Raw genomic sequence first — 17,178 nt, forward strand, 5'->3', positions numbered from 1 at the left:
ACTGGGCATTGATAGACTGTCAGCTTTGAAGAGTCAGATCCCTAAAATCTTTCACAATCAAATGCTTAGCCAGGCCCCGGAACAAAGGACAGGCTTCTCTATAGTTAAAGACCAATGAACACAACTCAGAGCGGAGGGAGGCACAACCTGCTCATGCAGACAAGGGTAGATTTGGGACGGGCAGGCTAAATGGCAGCCTTTCAATTGCAGAGGTGGCTCCAGGACTCTATTTCTGGAACTTCTTACTTTTCTGATTTGCAAATTATGGGAAAAGAACTTGCAAAGTTTCTAAAATTAAGTCGCTCTCTCCATTGGCAGACATATGAACTTACATCAAATAATCTGGGAGTTCAATTGCTGAAGGTTCCATGGAGGCAGTGCAATCCTCTTTAACTCCTACAAAGAAAAAAAACAAAATCAGAGCATTCATCAACCAGGAAGGTTATCAAATGCCTGTAATTCTAAAATAGATTAGAAACATCTGGAACACTTTTCCTCAAATTCTATTCTTCCATCTCAATAAGCAACAGTGAGCAAGGAATACAATTGAACACGAACAATAGAGGCCCTATGACCAGCGCCAGCAGAACCGACGCCAGGCATTTAAAGCACCCTGGCTACTGCAGTGTCTGCACAATAAAGGAATTCCATCTTAACCCAAGGTCAATCTTCTATTCTTTCAACAACAGTTGTGGCATCTGCCCAGCAATTCAAAGACTGTGGTGGCAGATGCAGCCAGACAATGGGAGATACAAATTTTACATCAACATCTACTTTTCATGGGATTCAAACAAGGCGGATGAGACAATAGAGTCAGGTAGCAGACTGCTTTGGTCACTGTATTTTTATTGCCTCCCTTTTTTGTATGCAGACACTGGAATTGGGTAGAAAGTTTTCCCATTGGTTCAAAGTAATTTAAAATAAGGTATTATTGAATGTCGATTTATATTCCTGTAATCTCTAGCACTCATAACACTAAACAGATTTTTCTTTTTTTTAAGGACAAAAAAAGTGCTAAACATTATGGCTACACAGTGAAAGTATGTAAATCCCTCAGTATTCCATTTGCTTAAATGCACCATGTCCAGAGGATATTCTTTTTATTAGGGTAATTTTTTATCATTCTTTATTAGGGTAATTTTTTATCATTCAAAGTAGGGTTAAACTGATAACTTGAACCCTAATCATGCCCACTGGCAAAACATATAAAAGTGAATGTTAGATAATTTCTCGGTTTAATATTTTAAAGGACAAAGTACCCTAAACAAATACAAATACATAGACTCTGAGTGCATGCTGCTCACCTATAAATATATTTGATTCATGCTTGGGTAAAAGAACATGCTTTTACAATAGCCTGAGTCTTAAAGAGAAAGGCATTAAGTGCAGGTCACCACCAGATAAATTCCAAAAAATGCAGGAGATGTGGGTCTGGAGCTTTCCTAAATTTGTAATTATCCCAACTGGTTCTGAAAGTTACTATATCCTCAGTAAAGAATTCAAAGAGACTAAGTGTGCTTCTCCAGGTCTCCAACTCTGAGAACACTTGAAACTCTGATGTAGATCTCAACATACTGAAATCCAGTTTTCCTGTCTCTAGCCTTTGACTCAGAAGCACCACGTGAGGGTGGAAAGTGTGGAGAGTGGAGTTTACCCAGTGGCTTATGAACTCTGAACATAGAGTTCTACTTCTTCATTTCTATTCCTGACCTGACAAATTCAACTACAAGAGTGTTGAGGGAAAAAGCTTACACCTACCTTTTGTGCCATTACATAGTATTATATTGATTGAAATATTTAAACAGAAATGCTTTGACATGAAATGTATCCAATCTAGATCAAGAAAAGCACGTATCATATCATATTCTACAGCGGCTTCTTTGGAAGTAACACTAAAAGAAAATAGAGCTTCTCTCATATGGCAAAGATGATCAATTAAATCTAAGGATTACAGACTTTCAGAATCATGAGCAAAATACAGAAAGACAACACTCCTTATAACTCTACTCATTAAAGTAATTTTTCCAAAGCCATATTTTCCTATGGAATTTTGCCTTAGTTATTCTGGGTTTAAAACTGGCAGCAATGCCAAATGGTGAACTTGGATCTTCTATGTGATGGCATGCAAGGCATTAAGTTTTAGAGGACATATTTTTTAAATATGAAAAATCTAATTCTGTCAGTTTTTAACACTCAGTACATCTTAGGCAAGCAAGCTTTTCATGAATTAGCTTTATTTAGAGGTAAAGCTTTAAGTTTCTTTGGATCGCTAGATATTTAGCATTTAAGCTCCTAAAGCTTGAAACGGTTAATTTTACAAAATACAATTGATGTTAGTTCACTAAAACAGGACTCTCAAAATTGGGGGGGAAACCCCTAAACCTTAAGATCTATTAAGCGAACACCAGAACAGCCTTGCAAAAGACAAAGTGTTTTCACTCTAAATAAAGATGATGTTATGGATCTGCAAATGAAATTTTATCTTGGCCTGATTTATTAAAAAGTTGACATTTCCCCTGCGCTAATGTTAATTAAAGCAAGGGTGACCCTGTTTCATTGAGAAAGAAGGAAATGAATATTCTTATTGCAAACTGTGTCTGGTTAAATCAGTTCAAGAATGGCATATAATAGGTCATGTTGAGGCTGCGCAATATCATAACAGAGATGGAAAAGAATGTTAAAGGTCCACCTTCCAAAAAGGAGTCTCAAGTATGACAGTCATTTTTAAATGCCATTCTTATTAATATAAAAACCATGTTTAATATTTGGCCAAAAAGAGATGGAAAACAACTGCTGTAAAATGAAAAAAAAAAAAAAAAAAAAAAACCTGCTCAAAAGCACAACACTAAGATTAATAATTAAATGAAACGTCATTTGCTAAATAAATTACTAATTATAAACTGTATAATTTCAAACTCATGATAGCATGCACTTCTGGTTCATCTAACATGTAGTCAGTACTTTTACAAAGGTAAAATACCTCCACTGGAATTTGGACTGGAGTTATTTAGCTTGGCAATTTCCTCTTCTCTCTTAAGATCTTCCTCCTTTTCCTCAATAGTCTCAATGTCGTGCTTTTTTATTTGGTCCTTTTCCTTATGTTTTTTAGACTTCTTTTTGGACTTTTTGTGAGACATTGAATGGTTTTCTTCCATAGGCTTTGGACACTTTAGTAGAACTGAACCAGGGGGTAGGGTTTCCAGAGAAGTCCTAGAGGTATATTTGTCTTGCTGGTCCTCATAGATACTATCGTTTTGACTAAAACTGTCAACAGGTAGGTCTTGAGTCCCCCGGCCTTCTGGAGTGCTAGGGGAATTGGAGTTAGAATTTACAATCTGAGGAGGATGTGAGACGGGCAGGTGGGTTGAAGGCAGCGGTGGAGGGGTGGGAATGGCAGCAGCTGCAGGGGGCAGCGGGAGGCCTGCAGCAGATTTTTCACTGGTGGGATTCAAATGACCATTTAGTGTTGGTGGTACTCTGTTCGTCAGGTGAGATATTCGGGCTTTTTTATTCATTAAAGGATCAATAAACTCTGAATCCAAAAGCCGTTTCTAGGGGAGGGAAAAGGAAAAAAGTGAGCCAGTTTGCACTAAAATTAAATAAATTCAATACATGCATGGCTGGTTAAACAACTAAGTAACCTTACTTAATATTAATACTTAATATTACCAGGGTTGTGTTAACCTTTCTTCATGCTTAAGCAAAAACAAAAACAAACAAAAACAAACAAAAACTAAACCAGAACAACAACAACACAAAACCAAATGTGAAATAAATTTTCATGTTTAATGCCAAAAACCAGAATCTGGCAAATATTTCGTGAAGTGCTTACTGAATTCTTTCTAATCATACAGCTTTATCCTAAGTTCCAAGAGAGACTATGCTGATTTATGTGGATTATACCACTCAGGAGAGTATTAAACAGAGGCAGTCACCCTCCATTGCTGGCCATGGTTGACCTAGTTATATTAAATGAGAGGAGAAAGCAATTTGTACCATTTGACTCTGTGAGAACTAACACAGCTAGGTAAAGGGCAATAGCCTGCACTTATTTTAATCTTTAATGGGCTAAAATGCTCCAGTTAAGAATATTTTGGCTGTCATTTATCATTCTACCTGTCTTAGAGTGGGAACGACCAGCACTTTCAGAAGAGTTTCTCTAATTATCTCTATCACTGTTGAAATGCTATTTAATTTTTGTAACCCTTACATATCTCTTTACCAGATTGGAAGATAAGTCTTAATAATTGGTCCATTAAAATTAGGTGGAAGTATTTTTTTAAAACAATCAAGGTAATAGTAGCCTAATCTGTCAACAACAATAATAGTATTTAAGTTAAAAAGGAAATTTAGATAGTTGAAAACTACAAAATATAAATTCACATTTATGCTTAAATATAATGCTGTGGCTTGTATTCTGGCTTGAAAGAAAATAATGGTTAATCAACTCATTATTTTGTTTTCAATTTAACACCGTTTATTTGGCACCCAGCAAATAATCTGATCAGAGTAGAAGCAGTTTCATAATAGTTGGCATTGAAAGTGAGACTTCCACAGACATTGTATATATGCAAGGACAGACTTGCTTTTTTTCCTTTTTCTTTTTTGTTCTCCCTCTGTTCCTCAAAATAAGTTTCTAATATTTTTTGCCCAGGGCATGCTTAGTGTTCTCCACACATCTGTGGGCTTCTCACTAATTCTTGGGAGTAGGGTCCGGAGAGAGAGAGGGAGGACACTGTGTCAGCAGTACTGGGGTCGGGAGATCCGTCCCACTGTCTGTTAAAAGCACCCAGAACACTGAGAGAGTTCTGAGCCTGGCCAGTCAGCTGAGAAGCAGGCAGGCTTCACTGTAGTACTGCCTAGGACCTCTCACCTTTTTCTAGGATGAGCTGAATTTCTTGGGGAAAACTCTAAACTGGAGAAGAATCTGATTGGGAGTACTCTAATAAGGATCCAGTGGAAAAGAAAACATGGAAACATGCCATCATTTTTGTTTACTTGTTGATTGTAAATCCAATTTCCCCCAAAAACATTCTTCTGGAACATGTTGACAGACAAAATTAAATATCTTCAATTTTCCATATAATCTGATAATTGTATGGGACTGGGTAAGTCTTCTAGTTAGTGACCAAATTGGAAAGTAGATAATCTTACAACAAAACGTAAACTTTAAAAATGGAAAGCAAGGTAGACATTAAGTACTCGGACAAGCAGTGCTGTGTAGTGGAGACAGTTCTGGGCTGGAAGCCAAGACCTAAATTCTAGGCTAAGCTCAGCCATAACCAGCTGGCTTTGGGCAAGCAAGCTGTCCAGCTTCTCTGGGTCTCATTTCCCTCACTTATACATCAGAGGACCTGATTAGAGGCCCCTAATGTCTATGTTAGGTCTATAATTCTATAAGTTTATGAAATACCTGAGGAGAAGATACAGCGTCTCTACTAGAACACACAGGAGATTCTGAACGGCTGGTGCCTGCAGCATTCTGAGATGGATTTAGTTTTCTGTAAAAGACACACATGTTACGTGTTACGGAGATGATTTAAAAATGTTCATGATGGAAAGCTTGCCTTGCTTCTCTTTCACACCTTAACACTGAAATAACAATGACTAAAATAATCACTTATTTCCATAATTTTTAAAGAAACATTTTTTTTAAAAGCAAGAAAAAAAAGAATTCACCTAGAGAGCACTGACTCCAATGACCGTCTGTCTATTTCATTGTATCCAGGCCAGTCTCTCTGAAGCTCTTTAAAAACATAATCCTTTAAGGTATATGAGAGGTCCTTAGGATTCAGATTGGCTACCTAGTATGAGGTATAAAAACAGAGCATTAGGTATTTTTACTATCATCTCCTAACCTAAAACAGGCAACCTTTAGGATTTACACTGAAAATAATTACATCAATTGGCCCCAAAGGGACTGCTAGTTTTGTATTACATGCCAGATCTCAATAAATGCCATTAATTTCATTTTGGGAATTAAAGCTTTATATACACGGCTTAATGTTTTTTTCCCTGAATGGCCATTGTATTTTTAATATTTCTAATCAAATAATAAGCCCATATTAGGAAAAAAGTGAAGATTTAAAAAAAATCAATTATTTTTGTCAAAGGAATCCAAAACAGTTGTACAGTAGTCCCCTCCTTATCTTCAAAGGATACATTCCAACACCTCCAGTGGATGCCTTAGAACTCCGATGGTAATGAACCCTATATATACTGTTTTTTTCTTATACATACATACCTGATAGTTTAATTTATAAATTAGGCACAGTAAGAGATTAACAACAATAACTATTAATAAAATAGAGCAATTATGCCAACATGCTGGCAACACTACTCTTGTGCTTTGGGGCCATTACTAAGTAAAACAAGGATTACTTGAACACAAGCACTGTGATATTACAACAGTTGATCTGAAAACAGAGATGGCTAGTGACTAATGCGGGACATACAGAGGGTTATCAGATCCACTGCCATAGTATTGCAGTGCACGTGTCCAGGTAACCCTTACTGTACTTAATAATGGCCCAAGATGGCTACTAAGTGACTAATGAGTGGGTAGCATCTACAGTGTAAAGCTGAACAAGGAGATGATTCACATTCTGGGCAGGACAGAGCAGGACAATGTGAGGCCTCATCACGTTTCTCAGAACAGTGCGCAACTTAAAAGTAACAAAATATTTACTTCTGAAATTTTACTTTTAATATTTTTGGATCATGGTTGACCATAGGTAACTGAAACCCCAGAAAGCGAAACCATAGATAAGGACTACTGTATTACCAACATCCTTATTTACTTCTGGGCATTGAGTCCATTACTCTTGAGTCACAATAAAAATCCTTGATCACTTGTATTAAGTAGAAACCAAACAGTGACCAAATGTTGGGTTATAAACTTTCCTTTCAATCATCAACAGAACACTGTCTTCATAAATAGTATCAATTCTGATAACCTTGTCTGTCTTTGGATAACCACACTTGCTCCTTATATCTGCCAGTTCTCATGAAGAACCACTTACTCAAAGTCCTTGAAATTCCCCAAACCAATAAATGAAAACATATGCCTAGAGAACCCCCAAATTACTGTTATTAGTCAGCCAGTTTATTCCAAAGTGTAATCTTTTCTCATCCCTTAACTGCAATTCCTAGAGTGTCGGGGCTTAGCCATTAACTAACTACACAAACATATGGGTTCATGTGTCAAACCAAACAAAAGTAATTTTTAAGGCTAGGAGAAAATTACTCTTGCTTATCACTTCCTACTGGAATAGATCATTCTTTCTGTGTCTTTTAAAAGTACTATCAAATATGATAGTTTATGCTTCTCACAGCTTAGCTGAATACTATTCTAACATTAATGTTGCTATAAAGGAGAAAATAGATTTATCCTAAAATTCAAATTTGCAAATAAGTTAATATAGGATACAATCAGATTTCTTGAGGTGGAATAAACACAATCCATTAATTTTCTTTTTCTTTCTTCTCTTTTTTATTTTTTGAGACAAGGTCTCACTCTGTCACCCAGGCTGGAGTCCAGTGGCAGGAACACGGCTTACTGCAGCCTTGACTTCTTGGGTTCAGGTAATAATCCCACCTCAGCCTCCTGAGTAGCTGGGACTACAGGTGGACACCGCTACGCCTGGCTAGTTTTTGTATTTTGTATTTTTTGTAGAGATGGGGTTTCACCATATTGTGTAGGCTGTTCTCAAACTCCTAGGCTCAAGCAATCCTCCCTTGGCCTCCTAAAGTGCTGGGATTATAGGTGTGAGCCACTACGCCCCGCTGGCAATGCTTCCATTTTCTTTTACCCTCATCTCTACACACATTAACACCCCTACCGCCACAGCAATCGGTTTTCTAGGTTTTTGTAGTAGGACATTCTCCTGGTTTCCTCCTCTCTTAGGACCCTTTTTTTTTTCCCCCCGAGACAGAGTCTTGCTCTGTCACCCAGGCTGGAGTGCAGTGGCATGATCGCAGCTCACTGCAACCTCTGCCTCCCGGGTTCAGGCAATTCTCCTGCCTCAGCCTCCTAAGTAGCTGGGATTACAGGCACCCACCATCATGCCCAGCTAATTTTTGTATTTTTAGTAGAGACAGAGTTTCATCATGTATTTCACCATGTTGGCCAGGCTGGTCTCAAATTCCCGACTTCGTGATCTGCCCACCTCGGCCTCCTAGAGTGCTGGGATTACAGGGGTGAGCCACGGCGCCTGGCCTAGGACCTTTGTTTTTTAAGTCTGTTTCTCAATCCTCTATATGTTGAAATGCTGAAGTGCTCAGTGCCTGTTTTCTGCTCTGTTTTCCTCATTCTCTTCATTTCCTCCTAAGATGATTTCATTAAGTTTGAAGACTTTCAATACCCGATATATATACTGCTAATTTCTAAATTTATAACTCTAGCCCCAACTATCCTCTGACAACCACACTCTTACATATAACTATCTATAGACATCTATCTCCACTTGGATATAGACATCTTGGATAGACATCTTCCAAATGGAGTCTATGTAAGACAGAATTCCTGATCCTCTTCTCCCCCTTAAACCTACTTCTTTTCTATCCCTCCCCATCTCAGTCAATGGCACAATATCCATTCAGTTGCTCAGTCAAAAACCTAGCTATAATCACAGATTCTGTTCTTCCCCTCATTGTCTCCCTACACCCAACCATTAGCGAGCCTTACTACAAAATATTAGGCTCTTTAAGTAGTCTCTCTCCTCTACTCCTGCCCCTCCAAGCCATTCTTGCCATGGAAGTCTGAGTGATCTTATTAAACTTATAAATCAGATGACATCATATCTTTGTTTAAAACTATAATGAGTTCCCATCTTACTCAAAATAAAACCTAAGCTTCTTGACCATGGCTTAAAAATATTCTCTGGGATTTAACCTCTGCCTCCCTCTTCCATCTGCTCTGGCCTTCTCTGTCTTGAGCCCACCTACAAGTGCTGACTCATCTTCTTGTCTTTCACACAGCATTTCAGTTAAAATATGGCCATCTGAGAAAAGGTTCCTTGATCTCTCCACTTAAAGTAGATGATCCCTTTCCCAGCTCCTTTCAACTCCTCACTGGTCCTGAAACTGTCTCATGAATAAGCTCCATGAGGACAGGATTTCTATTGGGGTCACTTTGAGATTCCAGCATTTAAAACAGTGTCTGGTACACTGTAGATACTTAATAAGTTGAATTGAATGAATGAATGTTGAGCTTGAACCAAATATCCAAATGTCAAGCTGGAAACATTATTCAACTTTATCTAGTTTCTGATTGTTAAAATTTAGTTTTTTCATAAAAAGTCATTCTAAGAAAAAAAGGTTTTATTAATACATAACCAGTTTAATAATAAACAGCAATAAACAAATTTCCTGGTGGATGTTAAGCACTTTTTTTTTTTTTTTTTTAGACGGAGTCTCGCTCTGTCGCCCAGGCTGGAGTGCAGTGGCCAGATCTCAGCTCACTGCAAGCTCCGCCTCCCGGGTTCCCGCCATTCTCCTGCCTCAGCCTCCCGAGTAGCTGGGACCACAGGCGCCGCCACCTCGCCCGGCTAATTTTTTGTGTTTTTAGTAGAGACGGGGTTTCGCCGTGTTAGCCAGGATGGTCTCGATCTCCTGACCTTGTGATCCGCCCGTCTCGGCCTCCCAAAGTGCTGGGATTACAGGCTTGAGCCACCGCGCCCGGCCGTTAAGCACTTTTAAATTTAGGTACAAATTTTACTGGGAGCCAACATCTTAGTTTATTTTAAAAACCTATTACTTTGATGAATTAATAATGTCCACAGGGTTCTACAAACTACTGTGTTAGTAACAGGTAAGCAAATTTATCTCTACTGGCACAGGCAAAGCCTGATTATTTTAGGTAACTTGTTTCCCAACTAGTTTGTCTGGGACAGAATAACCAATTTTGGGATGATTTGTGTATCTTGCTGCTCTTTTTCTTTTTCTCTGGTGCCTACTTTTGGTCAGTTTTATTAGAGCAAAGTCATGTTATTTTTCTTGTTAGCTGCTAGCAATGTTCAGGAAAGGGAATTTAGGTATAATCAGTTTATGTCAAAGTTCTGAAATGCCTGATATCTTCCTTGTGAGTTTAAATTAGATCGTGCACGTGAAATGCCTAGCACTGTGCCTGGCACATAGTATATGCTCAAAAAGTGGTAGACGTTGTTAGCCTTTCTATCTGTGTTTTCACTAGGCTAGTGGTTTCAGCTCATATATTAGAATCATTAGGGCCATATACAATATGAGTGCCTAGGCCCCACCTTCAGATACTTGGCTTTTGTTGGTCTCAGGCGGAGTTCAGGCACTGGCATGTTCTAAAAGCTACCCAAGGGGATTCTAACATGTTACCAGGATGAGATGATGCTCTAGATTCTATCAAATGATCAACACTAGTAACTCTCATGCCTCACTTGCTTGGGGGTAAATATCTACACTTTCAGATATATACATACACACACACACATATACACCTATATAGATATCTATATGTATACATATAATCACATAACTACTGCCATGTATCAATAGTAGTCTATGTGTGAATTGCCTCTGCAGTCATTTGGCCTCTCCATTATCAAACCGAGGTAATTCACAACCGTTCGGGAGATGCAGTTACCAAATGTTTTGTGATTTGTAACCTGACTCTCACTGCTTCTCCAAATATCAAACTGAACACACACACCCTCATTCTCATTTATTCTCTCCTTTCTTTTGAGCTCGTAAAACTGCTATGTTACATATGGATTTAAATTATTTCCAAAAAGTGCTAAAGGACTTAATAAAGATCCTTAAGATTGATTGAGATACCTTGGGACTGGTTAACCTGAATTGGAGACAATGGTTTTACCCTTTCATAACATTTAGTATTATGTTGTGAATGTAAGAGATAATGGATTGAAATAAAGACTTGAAGGCCGGGCGCGGTGGCTCAAGCCTGTAATCCCAGCACTTTGGGAGGCCGAGACGGGCGGATCACGAGGTCAGGAGATCGAGACCATCCTGGCGAACACGGTGAAACCCCGTCTCTACTAAAAAATACAAAAAACTAGCCGGGCGAGGCGGCGGGCGCCTGTAGTCCCAGCTACTCGGGAGGCTGAGGCAGGAGAATGGCGGGAACCCGGGAGGCGGAGCTTGGAGTGAGCTGAGATCCGGCCACTGCACTCCAGCCCGGGCGACAGAGCCAGACTCCATCTCAAAAAAAAAAAAAAAAAAAAATAAAGACTTGAAAGTGTTACTCTTTGAATAACAGATCAAAGCCTGTAGGTTTTTTTTTTTTTTTTTTAAATGATGAAATTCAGAATAACTTCTTTGGAAATGTTATTTCTTTAGAAAAAATAAAAAAGATGGACCACCCTTTATGGTGGATCTGAATGCTCATAAACATTTATGACACATGGATAGAAGGAAGGAAGAAAAAATATATAGGAGGTTACAGTCTAACAAACCACTGACTTTAAAAAACAATGGCCCACTTTTTTACATGTAAGCTTGTGATAAGGCACGGGATCACTGTTAACACATTACAATTTCATATGCTTTTATGCAGACAAGCGACTGATCTTGGTACACTCAGTGGCAGAAAAAGACAGAATAATAAGGGCAGCACCAAGTATGTGGGGCAAGATACATTTTAAACTATTTACTAGGCAAAAATGTTCTGTCTTATACCAATCAAAGGCCAACAGAATACATTACACAATTTCACCGACAATAACCAATACAAATTAAGGCAATACTTTAGTGTATTCAGGACTAAAAACAGATAACAAACACTTCTTACTTTCTTCTTAATGGAATTTGAGAACAAAATTTGTTGGTCCCAAATAAAGACAATGCTCACATTTCAACTAGTTTTTAATTAAGTGCTTAAAATAAGATGATTTAACTTAATATTCACGAGTTGTATTTCACATGCCACTGATCAAAATAATCCTAAAATTTCTCTATCTCAATAATAATGATAATAATGACAACAACTTTTTTTAAATGAACATTTTAACAAGAAGGTAAGCAGGAAGGACCTTTCTCCAGCTGTCCTCACCTGTTGCAGAATTGCTCCCAGAGAGTTCTTGTCTTTTTGATTGACACCATCTTTCTGGAGTCTAGCAAGTAGCTCGGGTTTCTTGTAGGCCTTCAGGGCCAGTAAGTGAATCACCCTGTCCCTGTATGGCCTCTGAGAGACGCTGCTGCTGCTGTGTGTCTTTCGAATTGTATTTGCAGGGTTCATGGGGGTTGACCTTTTCCTCTCAGGAACTGTATCTGAAACAGCTTGAGGTGCTTTCCGAATTTGCACTCTTTTCCCTAAAGTCCAGTGGAAATGACATTGTTACACATTTGTGGGTTACAATATGAGCATCTCAGTTTCCACAATTCTGATTTAGGTATCTCTTCATTTCTAGAGGAAATAATAATAAAGGCCACTTTATTTCAATCTTTAAGAAGGCATGCAAACAGAAAGCATTTTAAATAAATGGCCTAAAATTTGAATTAGAAATCATTTTAATAAAATCATTTCTTGGAAATAATATGTATTATGCATGTATTTTGGTGATTTCCCTACAGAAAGATAATAACTAGTAACACAAACTGTAACCACAGACTTGATAACTTCTATCTTAAATAAATATATGCCATTTCTGAAAAGCAAACTATAATACAGTGAACATGGTGAAATGTCAGAAATACCTGTCAGACCTCTCTAAGAACACATTCTTGGCTGAGCATTATGTTAGTAATTTCACACGTTCAGAAGTCACAAAGAGGCGGGGAGGTCAACATCATGAGGCATCCATTAGTGATATTCGTTTTTTTTTTTACAGGCCACGACAAGTTTTAGGATTCATAAAACAAAACTATGAACCAACCAGCCAACCAATCTCAGAGGGCACAAACAAATCTCTCCTCTGCAGTGCTGAGACTACACATGTGAGTTAGAGAAACGGAAAATGGTACAAAGGAGGCCTTCACACCATTCTCACATGGGCCAGTGCTGTTCATGTGGTTAACCCATTTGCTGTTTAGACTGAACACTGACACTTGGCAAGTGGCTACTTCTAGAATATATGTGGGCTGAGGTGAACTGAGTATTATGTGTATGTGTGAAGCTATCCAGACATGCCTGGTCACTGACAATCCCAGTAACCATTCCTTGCTGAAGGGACAAAAAGTAGCATGAAACTGTGTGAGATTCTCATTTTATGATTTTACAGGTGGAATCTTTTAGCTTGTTTAGGACACACCAAGCCCCAACTCTATGCCCTCTGGTTAAAGAAGGGGAAGAATTTGTAATGACATACAATGTGGACAAGTGAATTAGGAACAAGACTAACAACTAGAAATAATGGGTGGGTAAAAGCAGCTCCTATAAGCTGTGGTCTGGGGTGAAAACAGCTCACTGGGGCAGGAGCTTTACTGAGTAGTAATTCTGTCCACGCTGGGCTCCCCAGGCCTGGTCTGAAGGCCTGTGTGTTTTCATTCCCTCCCACCTCCAGTAAGGGAAAAAAGATGAATGCTCTCAAACTGAAGCCTTTATTGGCTGGTATGTTTCTTTACTATCTGTTCAAAACCAATTGCAAATATCAAACTGTTACACTACTAAGGAACTCAGCATTAAGGGGACACTGCCTAATGATAAGAAAAACTTAAGTTATAATTAGAGTTTTAGAGAGAGATTTAGATTGGGGTTTCTGTATTTTTCTTAAATTAGAGACAGCTGGATCAACGTCAGCTGGATACTTATGCACCAATTTTGTGGGGGACACTGTGCTAAGAGCTGCATACATATTATCTCATTAGGTCTCACAATAACCTGAAAAGGCAGGTATCATCCCCTTTCACAGATGAGAAAACTGAGGCTTTTAATGGGATATGCTCAAAGGGTAAAGTCCTCACTTAGCATTTGGGAGGTTCTGTGATTTGATTAATACCTAATTTTCCTGCCTGTAAGTCTTTGTGGGAAAGGTTTTATGAACAAATGCCTAATGTTTGCTGTTGCTTTGTGTTAGGCTATAAGCTCTATGAGGGCAGGGCAGTGGCTGCTTTGTCCACTAGCATACCTTGAAACAGTATTTGATGACTAAATGAATGACAGCAAGAGAGCAAGTAAGCAGAGGAGCAGGAATCAACACAGTCCATATTTCCCCACATTGCCAGGCTGCCAGAGTGTGAATACACACTGAAATTTCTAATGTGGCATGGGGAAACCATGTAATCCAGCATTTCCCAGTTGCAATAGGGTTAACAAATATTATTTCCTATTAAAATTTTAAGGAATACTATTTTTTAAAAATAGAGTCAAGGTCACAAGTTTAGAAAATGCTATAAATTCCACACTCCCTCCCCCTTAACAAGTTTTGCAAAAAAGAAGTTTGTTTAACTCTTCTCCAAACCAAGCTAACTGAGAAGCCCTTCTTTCTGTCTGGGAAGGGGGATGGGCAGAGAATTTTTTGGTTTGTTAGCTAAGCTACACACACTAGGACTGGTCATTTAGGATGAATTCAAGTGGCAAGGCAAATAAAAATAAAAAGAGAAAAAAGTAACAGTACTTTTTCAGGTGCCCTACCTCCTCTGTACCTCTGATTCACCTCTGATCCTTGTCTCAGGAGATCTCCAAGGTCTACTGGGTTTATGCCCATGCTTCCCCAAAGCAGGTATGGAGAAAACAAATCAGGGAGGCTAACTTTGCCCTTAAAAGGGATGTAAGTATGATGTTTGGCAAGAAAGTAAGAGCCTGATCGAGGGAAGACAGAACTGGAGTCTTACCTGGGGCCCATTGCTAGACTGTCATCTCCCCATGAATCCCCTACCCCCAAAACACTCACTTTGTCCTTTACCTCATTTTTCTTTTAGACAGCTAGTTAGGGGTACCTCATATTTCATTCAAATACTTGAAATAACAACTCAGCCACACTGGACCACTGAATGACACTCAAAGATCACTTGTTCACTACCTCCCTATCTCTTCTGTGCCTGTTCAACAAGGAAGGAATCCTCTGGTTTAAGGAAAGAGGCTACAGATGAAGAAAACATCAGTGATAAAGGTACTTACAGAATTGAAATACTAAAAGAAAAAATGAAAAAGTAAAGCAAGAAAATGTCAGGTTCAAAGTGGGCAGAAGAAAGGATTTATTTTTTATATTTATCTCAGAAAAAGCCATTTTAATAAAACCTATGGGAGAACCTAATTCTCTTTCCAGACCCAAATGCTAATCAATTCCCTGGGCTCTTTATATAAATAGTAGCAGTGGCTCCGGCAGGGTTGGGTAATCTGGGACTACAACTAAATTGTTGTTTCATAACAAGGAGTCCAATTCTAGCTTCTTCATTTAATAAAGATGGCAAAAGTATTTACCCCTCAGTCTAATGGCTCTGAGTAAACTGTCTGAAAGGAAGATGTTAAAACGTCCATCACAAAGAGAGAAGGGACTGCAGCCACCTTCTGCAGTTGTTTTTCCATTCTGTGGAACCTGACCAGAAGCCCTGGCAATACAGACCCAAGGCTTTAAAAACATCTGCAGGCTCATGACAATGACATGACTCTGTCATGGTTAACTACATAATCCATTGCAAGGGAAATCTCCACCACCTGGCATTTGTGACTACTTTTTCAAAAAGTTTACTACCAAAATATATATACCGAACATTCACAAAATGTTAGCACTATAAAGGACCTTAGATCTTGTCTAGTTCAAATACCCACCTTTTTTTTTTTTTGTAATATTGAGAAAAGTAAGATGTTAAATGATTTGTCTGTCTGTCATCAAAAATAAGGAGGTTTGTTCACAAAGGGTAGAAATTGAAAAAAATAATGAGGGTGGGCTGGAAGTTGGAAAAATTGGAAACAGAATCCTAGAAATTAGACTGGTTATTTTGTATACCTAAATAAGTATTAGTACATATAAAAATTCATAATTTAAGACACTTTCAGAATTTAGGCAGAAGTCAGTGAGCAGACTTAAAATATTGGTGAACTAGAAGCAGTGGTGATTAGTGATTTTTTTTTTAACAAACGAGAGGAATTATAACAATACAACATAGTTTACCACTGATATAAATGTCATGACTACAAGTAAAAATATTACTGGAAGATAATGTTTTCTAGGTTAAAGCCTTTCCTGCTCCTCTCTAGGCAAATAGGTTTTGGTTTCTTCTGCCCACAGGAGGGTTGCAGAAACTCATATTCCTGGGTGATTAGGCCAGGTGACACCTAGGAACACAGTCTTCACTGCCTCGAACTGGCCTTCCTCCCTAGTCTAGCTGTCAGCTGGCATCATGCTACCACCATGCCACAGTGGGGTCAGCATTATTCTCATTGGTCTTCTACCCAGGCCTACATTATTGAAAGAAACCTTGTCATGCAGGTACCTCTAAGCTGGCATAGGTGAAATTTTGGTGTCATTTTATGTGATATAGTCTATTATTAATTAAAGGGGTATATCTTACTGTCTTAAGAAAAGCACAGAACTTGTTAATGAGATCATACTCATATAATTTGCTATTTGCTGATACCAACAATTTGGTATGTAAAATACAGAGAGAATCATAACATTCTTCATGGGGTGATTATGAGATTCCAATGAGTAACTACATGTGAGTGCTAACCAGTGCCTTGCGCACAGCAAGCACTCAGTAAGTGCTGGGTTTTATTAGTATTGAAGGGTGATTGATATTTTAAAGAAATGAATGAATCAGACAGTTTTGAGACACCAAAAGAGGCAGGAAGATACAGACTGAGCTGCCTGGAAGGAAAACAATACATGGGAAAGGTTTAGCAATGGATAAGGTTAAAAGAAAAAGATCAAAACATGACCTAACAAAATACAGTAAAAAAAATCTAAACAGACAACAAAAAAGCCAATCAGGATACTTGAATCCATTGCTCCCCTTTATTCAGAAATGATCACATTTGTTTTTTTGTTTTTTTTTTTTTGAGACGGAGTCTCGCTCTATCGCCAGGTTGGTGTGCAGGGGCACGATCTCAGCTCACTGTAACCTCCGCCTCCTGGATTCAAGCGATACTCCTGCCTCAGCCTCCCACTTAGCTGAGATTACAGGTGCACGCCATCATGCCCAGTTAATTTATTTTTGTATTTTTAGTAGAGACAGGGTTTCACCATGTTGGCCAGGATGGTCTCGATCTCTTGACCTCGCGATCCGCCCGCTTTGGCCTCCCAAAGTGCT

General features: G+C 38.6%; 1 protein-coding gene across 2 annotated transcripts in view; it reads right to left on the reverse strand.

Annotated features, from left to right (window-relative positions):
* Positions 1 to 17,178, reverse strand: part of ELL2 (elongation factor for RNA polymerase II 2) — a 76,298-nt gene that overhangs the window by 8,223 nt on the left and 50,897 nt on the right. For both annotated transcript variants that reach the window (XM_078005000.1, XM_001094059.5), the window contains 5 exons: positions 12,041 to 12,300; positions 5,680 to 5,804; positions 5,414 to 5,501; positions 2,981 to 3,551; positions 333 to 396 (listed from right to left, as the gene is read on the reverse strand). In XM_078005000.1, the coding sequence (XP_077861126.1) occupies positions 333 to 396; positions 2,981 to 3,551; positions 5,414 to 5,501; positions 5,680 to 5,804; positions 12,041 to 12,300 (1,108 nt within the window). The remainder of the gene's footprint in view (positions 1 to 332; positions 397 to 2,980; positions 3,552 to 5,413; positions 5,502 to 5,679; positions 5,805 to 12,040; positions 12,301 to 17,178) is intronic.

The sequence above is a fragment of the Macaca mulatta genome, chromosome 6 (genome assembly GCF_049350105.2).
Source record: "Macaca mulatta isolate MMU2019108-1 chromosome 6, T2T-MMU8v2.0, whole genome shotgun sequence".
NCBI lineage: Eukaryota > Metazoa > Chordata > Mammalia > Primates > Cercopithecidae > Macaca > Macaca mulatta.